The sequence below is a fragment of the Larus michahellis genome, chromosome 6 (assembly GCF_964199755.1).
Source record: "Larus michahellis chromosome 6, bLarMic1.1, whole genome shotgun sequence".
Classification (NCBI taxonomy): Eukaryota; Metazoa; Chordata; class Aves; order Charadriiformes; family Laridae; genus Larus; species Larus michahellis.
The window spans coordinates 37,499,349-37,514,822 of record NC_133901.1 but is presented as its reverse complement, the minus strand read 5'-3'; the positions used below and the strand labels follow the sequence as shown (position 1 = coordinate 37,514,822).

The following is a 15,474-nucleotide window of genomic DNA, read 5'->3' as shown; positions in this document are numbered from 1 at the left end:
GTAAAAACCTAAATATGTGGGATTAGGGCTGTCTAGCTTTTTCTTCCCCCCCCCCTTTTTTTTTTTTAGTTCAGTGGTATATTGAACTGTTTATTGTTGTGTTAGTCTCTGTGTTTTATGAATGAGGTTGACAAAGATTCCTTTGCGTATCATAGAGTTTAGTAAAAAAACTTACGCAGTCTGCTAAGAACTTTAATCTAGGTTGTCTAGGGGTATGTTCTTAAAAATCTCATTGCTTCCTTCCCTAAGAACACAGTTTATTTTCATCACTTTCTTCTGATCTTACTTTGCGAGGTGGGAACTATTTTATGTACTGATATGTAGCTGTGGTAACCATCCTAACCCATGCATACGGGTGCTTTTGTGGTGTGCTTTTATGTACCTGCGTTCCAGGGTTTGGCAGTATGTTTTCTGTATGATTTTCAAGGTAACTGTTGTCTCAGGATTATTATTTTCTTCTAGTAGTTATTTTCCTCTTAATCCATCTTCTTTATTGTGTAAAATATTCCTCCTCCTGTAAAATGCGCTGCTATTTCTTCTACAGGTAAAAAGGTGACGCAAAATCCTGTTCCAGAACAGAGATCAGTGTGTGATGCTGTCGCAGTCCTACTTGCTGAGGGACACTCTCTGGGCAGCAGTATTTTTTACTCTTCCAGCCCTTACGTGTCCCAGAGAAGAGTAACGCATTACGTGTTTCCTACACCTATCAAAGAATAAACAAAATGATTCTTCCAGGTGATACGAAGAAGTAGCGATGAGGAAAAGTTGCTGTGCTTGGTACGTCAGCGTGCAGGACACCACTGCCAAACTGCCGTCATCGTGATTCTCATACTGGCCTGGGAAGGGATCCCTCATCTCTTGGCTGATACGCTGTACAAAGAACTGACCCAGAGTCTCAGAAAATACGGCTGTCCCACCAGCCGTCGGTGTGCGTTAAATGAAGAGTAAGTGACTTTAATAGTAAACGATTGTGGTGTAGCCCTTTGAATGTTCTGCAGTAAATAACTTGAGAATTCGATAGTAAGACTAATAAAATAAATACACAAAAGCTCATGTAAAATTACAAACCACTAGGTGTCATTTCAGTATAAAACTTAGTTCCTGGCTTTTCCTGGAGACCAGGCTCTAAGTGATGGTTGTACTCGCTGCACCCAGGGAGAGGGGTGCAATGAACTTCTCTCCTGGCTTTGCGCACACGCTGCCCGAGACGCTCAGTGTGCCCTCGGCACACACAGCCATGCCAAAGAGCTGCTAAGAAGGTGATACGTGACCCTTAAAAAAAAGAAAGATTGAACACTCAAAATTGGGATCTTCCTCTCTGTGTCTCTATGAAAGGAATGTAGTTTACTTGGCTAGATATAATATATTGCAACTGAGGCTCTGTAGCAGTGCTGCCTTTGTGCTGATTTTTGTGTAGCCTGCATTTAAGCAGATTCTTAATAACTGTACGGGACCCGAATCTAATGCTCGTGTTCATAAAGGGCTGGACTAAGTGGGGTTGTTCCATTTTGAAGTTTGGATCAATTTGCCAGCTAATAGTATTGCAGCACATAAAAAAATAATTATTGGCTTTAGGGGTAACCTTTAGTAGGAGTGGTATTTTCTTGGATAAAAATTTTTTCCGACTGAAGAAGTCAAAATCAAGCAGCATGGGTACATTAATATAGCTATAACTCAGTGTTAGGTATTCCACAGAAGTGGGACTTTGAGGAGTGGAGACTGTCTTTATGGGGGAAAAAAGTTAGCCATCTACGCATAAATATTCCCTTAACAGAAAATGTCTGGTTAAACTGTGTTTTATAAATTCCTGTGTTGTTATACTATGTATTATAAATATAATAAATAAATAAAAATGCAACTAACATTGATGTAAAAAGAAAAAAGGAAAAAAACCCCAAACCTGCGTTGTCAGGTGACTTGACATGTCTTTATTTCCTTACAGTCGTACTTGTGCATGTCAAGGACTTGATCCAGAAACTTGTGGAGCGTCATTCTCATTTGGCTGTTCGTGGAGTATGTATTTCAATGGCTGTAAATTTGCCAGAAGCAAAAACCCCAGGAAATTCAGGCTTCTCACGGATGACCCTAAGCAAGTAAGATTTATTTTACTTATTTTACTGTTTTGTTTTCCTCCAAACACTTATTCCAGTTATTTTTCAGAACTAGAAATGGAATCTGTGGGTATCCACCCTTCCTCTCTCATACATGTATGCACAGCTTATCGCACAGGCACCCAACTAAATGTTTGGTAACAGTAGTGTTTATAATTTTTCCACTGTATGAAAACTCTGTGTCATTTACTGTGTATTTAAATACCCTAAAATTATCCCTAAGTGCTTTTCTGTATGCATATTTAGCTCCTCTGCATAACTCTCGATGAAAAGTTAGTTCTCTGTACGTATAAAATACAGCTAAAGGGTTTTTCTAAGCACTGAGGCTGCATCTCAGAGATTTGGTCCTTTTGCCTTGTCATAGAAAATTTTGCACCTTGGATTGCACTGCTTGCACCCTGCTGTTTGACTGCCTGACAGCCTGGTCTTCTCTTGGCCACCTAGAATAAACTGTTTTTTCTGTGGACAGCGCGTTTTTTAAACATGCAGTGAAATGATACCGTAATTGCTGCTTATGAGTGTTAGTGATGACATAAAGCCAAGATAGCACAGAAAATACAGTGATGGATTTATGTGAAGTAACGAACCTCTAAAATAACCGAACCAAATTAGTTTTTTACATTGAAAATATTTTCATGAAGAAGGAATGAAGGTATTGTAAACTGATAACCACTGCCTGATGAACGTTCGTTCCTCAGGGTAACTTGGAAGTGCCTTTTGTTCTGACTGTAGATGTCTGTAACACCACTTCCCCGTGGAACTCTTAGAAAAAGTATTGTGTCTTTACTAGCACAACTGGCATGCTTTAAGAGACATACGCTGTAGGGCAGTCAGTTACCTAGTTCTCTGTTTGGGTTACCCTGCCGATAGTCTTTCTTGGCTTCTGAACTCCACGGCTGCCAGCTACAGAAAAGACCTAGCTGGTTGAAGTCCAGACAGTAGCAGAGGTATTCTTGCATTGTTTAATGTGTAGTGTACACACATGTATGTACACACAATGTGAAACATTAATTGTTTATAGGAAGATGTCATTTGATTCACTGAAGCTAAATGTTCCTCCCAAGGCCTAAGTTTTTCCTGAAAGAGTTGACACAGCATCTTTTACACGTATGTGCCTGAATGCAAAACCCTCAATCTCGTCTGAGTTGTGCTGTCCACTCACGTTGTGGGTAGTCACAAACTTCACTAGTCCTTAAAGTGGGGAACTTCTGCCTCAGCCCTTCTGCCCCTCTCACTGAATACATGACTAAGGCAGTACAAGCTGTAAATAGCTCTGCTTGTTTTGAAGGAATTTGTTTTGTAAATTTTCAGTTCATAGAAAAATATGCTTATTGGGCATGTCTTCATTTTACAAGTACTATTCCTTCTCCTTTGTCCTTTTCCATTCTCTGTGATCCTGTGTTTTTAGGTTCTCCCCCTGCATAGAATCGTAGAGTCATACAATGTGTTGGGTTGGAAGGGACCTTTAAAGGTCATCCAGTCCAACCCCCCTGCAGTGAGCAGGGACATCTTCAACTAGATCAGGTTGCTCAGAACTTCATCCAGCCTGGCCTTGAATGTCTCCAGGGATGGGGCCTCCACCACCTCTCTGGGCAGCCCATGCCAGTGTCTCATCACCCTCATTGTAAAGAACTTCTTCCTAATGTCTTATCTAAACCTGCCCTGCTCTAGTTTAAACCATTGCCCCTCGTCCTATCGCTACACACCCTTGCAAACAAACCCTTGCACGATGCTGTGCACGAAGCATTCTGTGCATGTGTTTTCTCTGTAGGTGGTATTTTTAATAACATTAGCTGGCGGATCAACAGAGGTGGCAACCTTCATATGTACTGTCTAATGAAATATTAGGCTGTGCCAGATCTCATATGAGAGAGCCCAAATAGATCTGTCTGATCAGAATATGCTCTGTGAGACTGCAAGCTCTGTTGGTGGCATCACTTCCTCCGAGTCTGTGCAGCGGCCACCTTGAGCTTCATTTGAACCCTTGGTCAAGCACAGCAGCGTCAGCTGCAGCCTCTGGAAGTGATGCCTCACTCATGAGAGCTGTCTGGTGCTGCCTGTTCACTTGACGGCTAACCTGTAATTTTTTGGAGGAGAACCCCTTCTACCACAGTGTAAAAGCAGTTGCTTAAAAGAGATTACTTAACCAGGACACTTTCTAGATGTGTGATCTAAAAGTGCATTCCCTTTTCTGTGGAAGTTGTTTTAAAGCCTCTTTGGATTCTGCAGCTGAGAGGGGATGAGGGTTGCGCAGCACACAGGTTCTCCAGAGCTGCGTTTGCCTGCGAGGGGAGCGTGTGCCCCTTTGGGCAACAGCGGTGTTTGGGCACTTGCAGTGTGCATGCAGGTTGTCAATGCATCTCAAAGAAGTGAAATTACTGGTAAATAATTTTTCTCTTCTTTTGGTTTTATCATTAATATTTCTGGCAGATACTTCTTTTAGCTAAATATTGGATATTGATGATTTTGCAGATGACATAAAGCTAGGAGGTAGAGCAAATTAAGAAGAAGATAGTTCGAAGTCCAGAAAGATTTGGATCATTTGAGGCACTGGATGAAGTGAGATGAGGTTAAGGGTGTAATATACCTAGGTAAGAATAGTACATAGGATAGATCATTAAGGATGCGTTACCTTCAATGCAGTTCAGAAAAACTTGTGGTAGTGATCAAGAGTTAATAAACTGGCTATGAGTTAAAAATACAGTATCGTTTTGTAATGTAACATCACATTGAAAAATGTCAAAGTATTCACATAAGTTTATATATATATTGGTGCTTACAGTATATGGTGATGGTTGTATTTGGGTTTTTTTTTTTTTATTAAACAAAATAAAATAAGCTGTTACTTTTTGCCACTATACAGTATGCAAAACTGAAGCTACAGTTGTGTCTCAAAGCCTGGCCCTTGGAGGAGAACAAAGTAGGGAGTATGTCACCACCCTTTTCTTCCCCTGTTGGTTGGTGATTTTTCCTGTAAAAGCAAAAATTTAGGAAAGGAATTTGGGGATTATTTCGATAAATAAGAGCTTAAATGTTACATTGCCATAGAAGCCCACTTAGCTAGTTTAGTGTTTATGTGGCTTACCCCATGGAAAGGAGTATTCCTTCCTAATCTAGTAGATATTTCCATAAAGTCCTGGGGTTTGCACCTCTAAAGAACAAAATATTTATCAAATGTTCCTAGTAAGAGTTCTGTTGCAACATTAGAAATGCGCTTCTTCCCGTAAGAGCTGAAATTAGTGTTAAATGCTATGGAGAGTTACTTATACAATTAAAAGAAGGTGGAAACCTAGGATTCTTTTAGCAGGGCTGTATCGACATAAATTAAGGCCCCACAAGCAAAACACTGAAAGAAGACCTGGGGTTCCATCTCCTCTCAGCAGGCGGTATAATTTTTCTCTCCTAGAAGTTACTTCTCTATTTTGTGTGGAACATACCTTGTTCCTTGACTGACTATGTATCGGAAGGAGGAAGTGATGCAGAAATTAGTTCCCTGTGTATTGGGTTTCTTTGCTGTACCTGATATCCTCCATTGTTATTTGGTTGACTTATATTTAACAATTTTGGTATTTTAGTCATGCAGAAGCAGGCTTATTTGCCACCAAAGCAGATTGGTGACAAGGCAGCAGAACAGAAGTCAGATTAATAAACTGTAAGATAGAGTCTGACTTGTCAGGCATCTCTAAACTGTATTAGGTTCTTTTAAAGCAAATTACAGCGCTCTAAATGTTGCCTTTCTCTGCAGGAGGAACTTCTTGAAAATAATTTGCAAACTTTAGCTACCGATGTGGCTCCGGTTTATAAAAAGCTTGCTCCTGAAGCCTTCCAGAACCAGGTAGGTCTGTGACATTCAACTGGTATAGCTGTAGCTCTGAACAGGCAGCGTAGTTTGAAAACAAGATGAAACCACAAAGTATGTTCATGGGTAGAAGCCGCAGACCTTGCAGATGTGGTGAATCCCCTTGATTGCTTACAGTGGTTGCTTTATTTGGTTAGCTTTAAAATACTGCACTCTTCATACTTCAGCTCATGGTTAAGTTATGCCTTGAGCTGTGCATTTGGAAACGGCTTGCAGATAATACTGTAAATAAAATCTTTTTATTATTTAAAGACATTTTGACTCTGGCTGAGCTGCTCATCTCATTGACGTGCAGTCCTAAGTGTTGCGTGCTTTCTGATCATTCTTACCGGCTGCATTTTTTCCATCACAAGTGCATTTGTGGCTCATGGGGTTTCAAGTCGCTCACTTTCAGTCCCAAGTACCTGTAGTTTATTTTACTTTCAGGTGGAAAATGAACACATGGGCCCAGACTGTCGGCTTGGATCCAAGGATGGTAGGCCTTTCTCTGGTGTCACAGCTTGCATAGATTTCTGTGCCCATGCCCATAAGGACACACATAACATGCACAATGGAAGCACTGTGGTACGTACATAGGATTTTCTCATTTGTACTGTATGCTCTTGTGATTTCTGTGTGTTTTAAAATGCTGCTTGATTCAGTGGGTACATTTGCATGAAGTTTTTTAAGGCAATTATGAAATTAACTGTATGTTCCTATTTATAAATTACCGTGTTATTTGCATATATTTATTACTGGTCTACGGAGGACATAAGTTCATCTTATTACAGAACAGATCAAGACAGGTATGGGAGTGGTCCTTTCTACAAAATACCTTAATTCTTTTAAGACACCCAGGCCCTTTGGAGAACACTGTCCATAGGACAGATAACCTATTCACAGTAGAGGTTTGATGTTCAAAGGCAAATAATTATTTAACTGAGGAGTTCTACATATCTCTGTAGAGGAAGAGCTAAAACAAACTCAGTAATTTACCTCCCTCAGGCTCGGTTCTCATCAAATTCACTTTTTCTTGCACTGTGCACTGGTATAGTTCCTAGTCAGAAAGTAGAGAGTGTGATATCATGGGGTAGGTGGTGGAGTCAGGTGACTGTTACGATCTTTAAGTCTCAGTATGAAAGGAAAACCCACAGATGTGTTGTTTTAGATACCTTGCTGGATCGCTAGTGAGAAAATCAGCTGGGAACTAAGTTAAGTGATCTTTTAGAAACTGAGACCATAGTTGTGAAGAAAGACAATCTCCAAAAAGTAAAGATAAAATAAAAGTGACAATCTGGATTTTTTTAGTAGTTAGAGCATTGTAATGCTCTAAACAGCTAGGATGACTTCTTGTACATCAGCGGAGGTAACATTCAAGAATGTTTTTGCTATCAAAGGATGTGTATCTGGGGAAAAAGAAATCCATCTAAAATCCCCGCCTGCTTAGAAACAGTCTTTTTGTAAATTTGGCAGTGAAAATTGATTCATTATATTGCTGTGATTGAATAAAATGTTGCATTTACATATATACTTAATATTTAGCATTTGTATGTAACAGCAATGAAATAACTAGAACAATTGCTTGATATTGATTGTGTGCTTCTATGTTGGGGAAATGTCTGTTGCTTTAAAGTATGGAAGGAGGTCTCAGAATTCACCAGGAGTGCCAGTCCTGAATAGAGTAATATTTTTTTCCTAGCATTGAATGCCACTTATATGCAGATATTTTGTAAGACATGCTGGAAGCGTACTTTGCAAAATATTAATTAGTAAGATGCTGTAAGTAAGCTCATGTGTGAGTATAGTCACTGCAAAGCTCCTGAAGTGTGGAATTCAGACCCCTTAAAGATGCCAGATTTGAAAATGAGACTTCCTTTTCATGACAAACTACGTGGTATACTTTTTAATGAAATTCAGTATTGGCATTCTGAAAATAATTGTATTTTAAGTGCTACATTGCCTCTTAAAGACAAAATGAAATGGAAACTGAGTCTGCTACTCATTCTGTCATATTGGATCCCAGAAAAGTCGTAACTTACGGTCGGAAGTGACTGGAGGGACAGTTAGCCCTTTTTTGGGAGGAATTTATTGGGGAATAGTTTTACGAACGAGTATTTATCTGTAATCATCTGATGTTATTTCAGCTTCAGATTATGCTTACTAGCGTTGATATTTTCTTTCTATGGATTGCACCTGGTGCGTTTGCAAGTAATTCCAAATCTAAGCAGCATGGTAAATTATGACCTGTGTGAAGTATCTCATTATGTAGGCCAGAACTTAAAATTGTCTTTCTAGCAAGTTCTGACAAATTTTGTAAGTCTTGCAGAACGTTATCAAATCATTATAACTGCTGAGAACTATACCTTGGATTCTGATTTTCACCAGATAGCTCATAGAAATAAATATTGTATACCTGATATTCTCTTTATTTAGATTTGGTATATCTTTATTTTAACATACTTGCAACAAAGGGCTATATATAAATAGAAAATAGTTGCAAATATTAGCACTCAATCTATATACTTGGAGTTTATATACTTTATATATTTGGAAGGTGGATTAGAGTTCAGACTTACCTAATGACCTATATACAGCCCTCACAGTGAGAAGAGGTGGGTGTGATGGATAGGACAGGTAGAGCTTGCTGTCTATTAGCCTGTCTAGGTTTATCTAGGTTACAGTGGTACATATTGGAAGCCTAAAGGAAAGGATTTTGCTGTTTTGTGAACAGGGTGATAGCACGTGCTGAGCTTGCTTCAGTCTAGCTCAGTTTGATGATCAAAATTGGGCTTTTCAATTTTACCTTCCAGCCAAATCTGGTAATAAAATAGGAAAACCAGTGATAAGAACACAAAAATAAATTATTGCACGTGATTCTAGCATCTCTCTGGTCATCTCCTGCATTCCCATCTAGTTCCAGAAGCTGTTCTGGCTACCTACTTGGTTTAAAGTACACTATGATTTCTTACAGATCGCGGGTAATAATGATGGAGGGGTCATTTACATCTTAACTATGACATACTTTGTCTGTAAAATGTACCATGTGCAAGTAATACATCTAACAGAGGTGACAGCTTTTATATAGCTGATTGTTTTCTGATAATGTGGTAAGAAACAGAACGAGAGTGATTTGCACTGCCTTACAAACCTCAAATATCCACAACTTTATTTACTATTTTTCTCTTTTATTTTGTTTATTTGATTTTTTTCTATGGTAGTCACAGTTTAAAGTCTGTACAAAGTGTAGTTGTCATCTTGCACCTTGTTAGCGTTGGTAAGATTTCTTCCCTTCCTTCTTATTCTGACACAAACATCTTCATTTATAAAACCTAAAGTTGCTCTAGACTAAAAAGGCTAAAATAAATACCTTATAAGCTGGTATTCATGAATGCTGCCGCTCTGTCACCACCACTATTTGTGGCGTAAGTGACGCCTTTTCATTTTCTCCCTTCAGTTGTTTACCACAAATACAACGGGAATGCTGTACGGTGCACTGAAAATAAAGGAAAGCCAGAATCTATTTAAATTATTTAAACCAGGCAGAGACATGAGTTCAGCAAAGCACTTAAATGAATTTAATGATAAGCATGGAGTTTACTGTAAACTTAAAAGAATATATTATCTAATGAGCTGCCAATAACAATTTCCTTGCTGTGTCCCTGACAGAATTTCAGCAGAGCGTTCTTGTATTTTTCTGGGTATTGATGATCAGCTGCATTATTTGTATGTGACTGAAAATAAATGAGGCTGTCATTTTTGTCAGCAGTGGGGGGAAAAAAGTATTGGAAATGTCTTCTGTAGATACAAGATAGCATGGTACATCTTACAAAAATTGAGGCTTACCGTGGGAGATTTGATTTGCTGAACACCTTTCCTGGCTGGCAAAGTCACACCCTGAATTTAGTAGAGCTGCTTTTTGGTAGAAAAGCTAAAAATAAAAATGAATATTCCCTGTTTGCTGTGTAGCAGAATGAAAACACTTGGCAGTTTTACAGAGGTGTAAACTAATGTGTTTATGTGAAAGAAGCAAAAGTAATTTCTGCCTATGAATTGAATTTTTAAAGAATCTTTAAGTCAATAAATATACCATCCATTTTTACTCAGACTCTTTGTCATCTTTTAATGTCCTCCTAAGGGCCACTGACGTACGTTACAACTGCAGTGTTAGGGTGCAGTGTTCCTTGTGGATACAAAGCCAGACTGTAAATGAGCAACACATAAATAAAAGCTTTGCAGTTATTAATGGAGTCTGTGAAATGTCAGTATTTTTGTTTCTTTATTGGATTAGCTGCAAAGGATTGTATTCGTCATACCTGTGTGAATCCATTTGTATCACTGACATATGGGGTTTTACCGTGACTAGAACAAAATCGTTAACGAAGACTTCGCTAGTTCTATAGGAGGTACATAGGTATTTCTCATGCTACGGGGCACGTTGCCCTTTCTGCTGGAGTTGAGGAAGGAGAGAGACCAGCTGCAGTTGTGAGTAATCATTGGTGCCACACAGTCTGTAGCAGGCACTCTGGAAGGAGGGGAGGAAGATAAATCTATGCTCCAAGGCCAGCTACAGTACAAAATTTATTATTGGCAGCGGAACTAAGTAGTGTCAATCAGCAATCCATCAAGAAACTGTTCCTCGTTTATTTTTTAAAAAATAATCCTCTGTTCCTCCAATGCCTTACTGTATTTCTGTAGTTGTAGCTCATCGAGTCATTGGTATCAGTCCAGGTCTCTGCAGTAAGTGACGGAATGTCCATGGATGGTGTGGACTGTGCCGCAGCTTGCCACGGAAGTACTAGATGCTTAAATTGGTAGTTTAGATAATAACAAGTAGGAGAAAAGATAAATCCTACAGGGCTGTAAAGGAAGGATTTTTGTTACTGTTCTTTATATTGTGAAAATGGAGAAACATTAGAAGTTCACTCCAGTAACCTGCAAGCTCCTAGACAGTAGTTTGTGGGCCGTGCGCACATTACAGCGTAGGGTACAGAAATGCTGCCTGATGTCACCTCCTGTCTGTGTATCTAGTGGTCAGAAGGAAAATATGCCTGGGGTTCCGTTCTCTGACCCTCATACTCAGGCACGCTTACTCAGGGTGTAACAGGCCAATAAAACAGCGCAGTTTGTCTCAGCTGTAAAGGAAGAGCAGTGTTGATCGTATTTGTAATGGGAAGCAATGATGATGCAGCAGCACCGCAGAGTCCCACACGGCACCCGCTGCTTTTCCATCTGCAAAGGGAAGACGGGTATAGGAAACTTGATTCCATCTTTCAAGTTTACAGAGGCTGTTTGACTGCTTTGCTGAAACTTGAATTTAAAACATCTGTTCTTACAACATAGCGGAAAAGGCTACATCATTGCTACATGTGAAGTTCGAGGGGACAAACGCAGATCAAAGAGTCTCAGAACAAAGCACTGGGAGCTGTGTGGCTACAGATGTTTCTTTGGAGATCTGTGGAGGGAATTACATGGAGTTCATGAGTGCATCTCAAGTTTGAAAAAAAATAACTACAATTTGTACGAATATGCAAGATTTACCATGACATCACTCAACCCAGAATAGGTAATGGCTTTGATCACCAAGCACACTGGAAACCTAAACAAACCACTTGGCCAACATTTTCTTTGGCTTTTGAGCATCCTGGATGATTTCGCTGCATGTTCTGGAAAAAGTACTGAGAGTAGCAGAGTGTGCAGCTTCACGGTGTAAATGGGCTTTAGCAGAGCCCATGGCTTTCTCATGTATGGGATTAATTTTGGTCAGTTCGCAGCAAATGTTGCTTTTAACTTCCCAGCAATAGCTTCTCTTTAAGTTTCTTAATGGAATATTTTGCACAGATTTGCATGTTAGACTGGCTTTTGAAATGGATGTTTCTTATTTGGTGAGTGCTCTACTTCAGCTGTAAATTGCTAACTTATCTCTAGGGCCTAAATTTATAGCTGGTTTCCCTGTAACATTAACTTTGCAATAATCCACTTGCCATTGTGCCCTTCCTTTTATATTAAAATATATGATGGGAGACACTGACCTGGAAATTTTACATATATTAAATTTGCTGTCATGGTATTTAGGCTGTAGGTGTACTGGTCTTCAGTTTTTTAACGTAAGTTTTAATACACATTAATTTCTTAATTTTGTGTATTCTAACTTGGTATTTAATGTATTGCGTGTGTTGGAGTTGGTTATACTTTAAATATAGTTCTGCCAATATACGGCAGACTTCATCTTTTTTAGTTCTTCAAAACAGTTTTTTAGGTTTCATCCTCTAAAGAGGGTGTTGGCTTTCTGATAGTGACAAAATCTCCTTTTTGATTAGAATAGGTTTTTCGTCAACCAGTACAAGCTTTGATTTTTGTCTCTACTTGTATGCTCTCCCCTGGGCTAAGCATTGTGAAAATGTAGAGCTAATCTACCTTTGCCTAATTGTAAGTCAGATGAAAGATTATTAATACATTTTTAAGAGTAAATCTTTTTATGGAAAAGTATAAATCTAATAAATGTCTGGTGAAATGCATGAAAATTTAGAACTGTAAATTGGATGAGGGTCTCAGTTTTCAAAACAAGCAAGACTGTGGATTGAAATCTTCAAGATCTGGACATTTTTCAGACTAGTGCATGGGTCCAGGCAAAGGTTGGACAGAATATTCTAAAAGACGAGCGAGACTCACGCAGTTTCTGCTGAGAACAAGTGGCAGCTAGGCCCCTCCATGCTTATTTTATTACTGCTTTTGTTTTTAATTTAGAAGGGGAGGATGTGCTGGGCTTTCTAAGAACATGAGTCATGTGTAATTGTGTTCTCTGTATGTCTTACCCTCTTTCACCCTTCCTGAATAACTTGGAATCTGCTGGCGAATTTCAACGAGATTTTACTGAGCTTTGCAAAAATTAATTGTCTTTGGAGATATTTTTTTTTTTTAACCTCTTGTTCCAAGTTGTGAAATTTCAGTTCTGAGAGGGGAAGACAGATGCAGGCTAGCTCCTCCGTTGAGGAGGCGGTGCTGGGTTAATCTGCGTGCGGCTGCTGGCCTGGTAGCCTCAGCCGTGCCCTGCCTCCACCAGCTGGTGCCCAGCAGAGGTGGCCGCGCAGCAGGAAGGGGAGCAGGGGAAATGGTGCTGGGGTCGGGTGCGTGGGAGCGCGGGGACGGAGAACTCCATAGGGAACCAGGCGTCATTTGCTGCTCATGGAACAACTTGTTGTTTTTTCTAAATCTTCCTCATAGTCCAAAGGCTGCCCCGTAGAGGTAAGTACGCATGGAGCAAGCACATCAGTAAATGCTACTCATCAGCTTCTAATTGCCCCTTCACTTTGCCTTCTTAAGAGCCCTTCTCTCGATCCTTTCAAAACGCCACCTGAAAAGCTCTTCTCCTTTGTCTGTGCCCCTCAGATTTTCTCCTTTTGCTGCTCTGCAACTGTCAAGCTTTGCATATAGCTATTTGTAAAGCCCTAACCCCACCACCTTATTGATTTAGGATTTTTAGTTTGTGATTCTGTAATTTTATTATTGTAGAAATAATTGTGTGATGCCTTTATGTGAAAGCTGTGCTATAAAATAAAAATGTTTGGTTTTTTACCCCCCCAAATAACAATAATATTCTTTTCCCTTGGAATGTTAGGCATGATGACAAGACTCTGGGAAATTGGATTAACTGTTTGTGATAGGCATCACATTCAGCCTACACTATGATGGAACGGTAGCGTTTCCATTTAGGGCGTATCATCTCATCCTTGGATGGTGCTCAAATTCCTGTATGTGTGTAGGTAGTAATTCTCTGTGAAATACCAGCTTAACTAAGCCATGATATTAATGCATGGCTTTCTAGGAATGTAGTGTGGTCTCTTATGAATGTAAGCAATAAAACTAGAAATGATGTGACTATCGGTACATGTGCTCATATGTGTAAAAGTGCCGCCATCCCTTGGAAAGCAGGGAACAAAGCCAGCAAGCATACTGCTGGTTTTAGCGCTTCTTTTAAGGGTGAAGGGTTAATATTAATACGGCTGGACCTCTAGAAGTGCTGAAAATTCTAAGTATTGCAAAGGTTCAGCAGTGACGTGGAAAAATTCTAGTAAGAAAACTGTTGAAATAAGTTTGAATATTTATCCGCATTTCTGATGTGCCCTTATCAAACTGGATCTAACCAGTGTTCTCTTGGCTCCCATATCTCACAGCACATCATTTAATAAGAGAAAGTAGGTCAGTGCCCTAAGAGAAACCAAACATTTGCCTGGGTCTGGTGAGGCAGGCAGGCAGAGCTGGGAAGGGTGTTAATTTAAGACAGCGTGTGGAAAGAGAGGGAGTTAGAGCTGAGATTTGCTAAAAACATAGAGCAGCATGAGTAACTGTTTGTGGGGGCTTTTTTCATTTGCCAGCCAAAACAAAAAACAAAACCAGTTCTGTGTCATAGAAACGTCCTATTCAATCCAAAACCAGTAATTTTTTCATACTCTTTAGTCCTTAAAAATGAATTTAAACATCAAATATGTATTAAAAAAAAAAATCTGAATGCTGAGGAATTTACAGTATATTTACAACTCGCATTATTTACCAAGGTTGGCATATATTTGTGTATAGTGTAAGTTGAGCCGAAGTTTAATTTTTCCTGTCCAAGACATTTGCCTTGAATCTTATTCTGCATCATCATAAATCAAACAAATATTTGTCAGATGTTTGCATTTGAAAGACCCATAGCATTGAGGCCATAAAATACGAGGAAACAATGAAGTTTAGGATGAGTGCTTCAATACTTAAATAACTTTTTTATTTTATGTATGTTGGTTGTGTTTGTAAATGTTTCTGTTCTTGCCAGGTCTGTACACTAACGAAGGAAGATAACCGGAGAGTGGGGGTGATTCCAAGTGACGAACAGCTCCATGTGTTACCCCTTTACAAAATTTCACAAACAGATGAATTCGGCACCGAAGAGGGACTGGAAGCTAAGATAAAAGCCGGAGCCATACAGGTGCTCACAGCTTTTCCCAGAGAAGTACGAATGTTAGCTGAGCCTCTCAGAGCTACAAAGAAAAAGAAACCAGACACAAGGAGGACCCCGACTGAAAAGCAGCCATTAATAGATAAAAAATATTCAACACCATTGAAGCTGAAAACTGAAGCCCCAGAAAATCTTGGTAACACTTTGCATTGTTTAGGTGAGTGGTGCTCATTAAATTCGGGCAGTCTCTTCTGATACTATGTTGCCTTCCTTCTGAGGGGAAGGAAAAGCTCCTTAATACTCGGTTTTATAAAATGCTCGTATATTCTGCGTTTTAGGGGTTAATGGGCAAGTCATTGTAGTCAATATTCTCTCTTGGCACAGGAAAAAACCAAACAGATAATTGTCCAAAGATAAGTTTGTGGCAGTGTGTGAGCACCAGTGAAATATTTCCAAGTTCCCTTATTCTAATAAATAATGGCAGTAGCATTATCTTGAAATACTGTTGTAGGAATGTTTACCTAAATAAGGGATGTGAATGTCTGTCATTTGAAAGTTCAGGAGCTGTGTTATCCACTTCCTGTGAAAGACAA

At 39.4% G+C, this 15,474-nt stretch overlaps 1 protein-coding gene across 4 annotated transcripts in view; it reads left to right on the top strand.

Annotated features, from left to right (window-relative positions):
• TET1 (tet methylcytosine dioxygenase 1) overlaps nucleotides 1-15,474 on the top strand; it is a 79,800-nt gene that overhangs the window by 48,752 nt on the left and 15,574 nt on the right. The window contains exons 7-12 of one of the 4 annotated variants that reach the window (XR_012587782.1): nucleotides 736-944; nucleotides 1,943-2,093; nucleotides 5,857-5,946; nucleotides 6,397-6,534; nucleotides 9,404-13,697; nucleotides 14,759-14,886. Coding sequence is in view for 3 of the 4 variants with exons in the window: in XM_074593301.1 (XP_074449402.1) it covers nucleotides 736-944; nucleotides 1,943-2,093; nucleotides 5,857-5,946; nucleotides 6,397-6,534; nucleotides 13,171-13,191; nucleotides 14,759-15,098 (949 nt within the window). In the remaining variant the exon portion in view is untranslated. Of the gene's footprint in view, nucleotides 1-735; nucleotides 945-1,942; nucleotides 2,094-5,856; nucleotides 5,947-6,396; nucleotides 6,535-9,403; nucleotides 14,719-14,758; nucleotides 15,099-15,474 lie in introns of those variants that run through there. The other 3 variants (XM_074593301.1, XM_074593302.1, XM_074593303.1) reach the window with 3 other exon arrangements.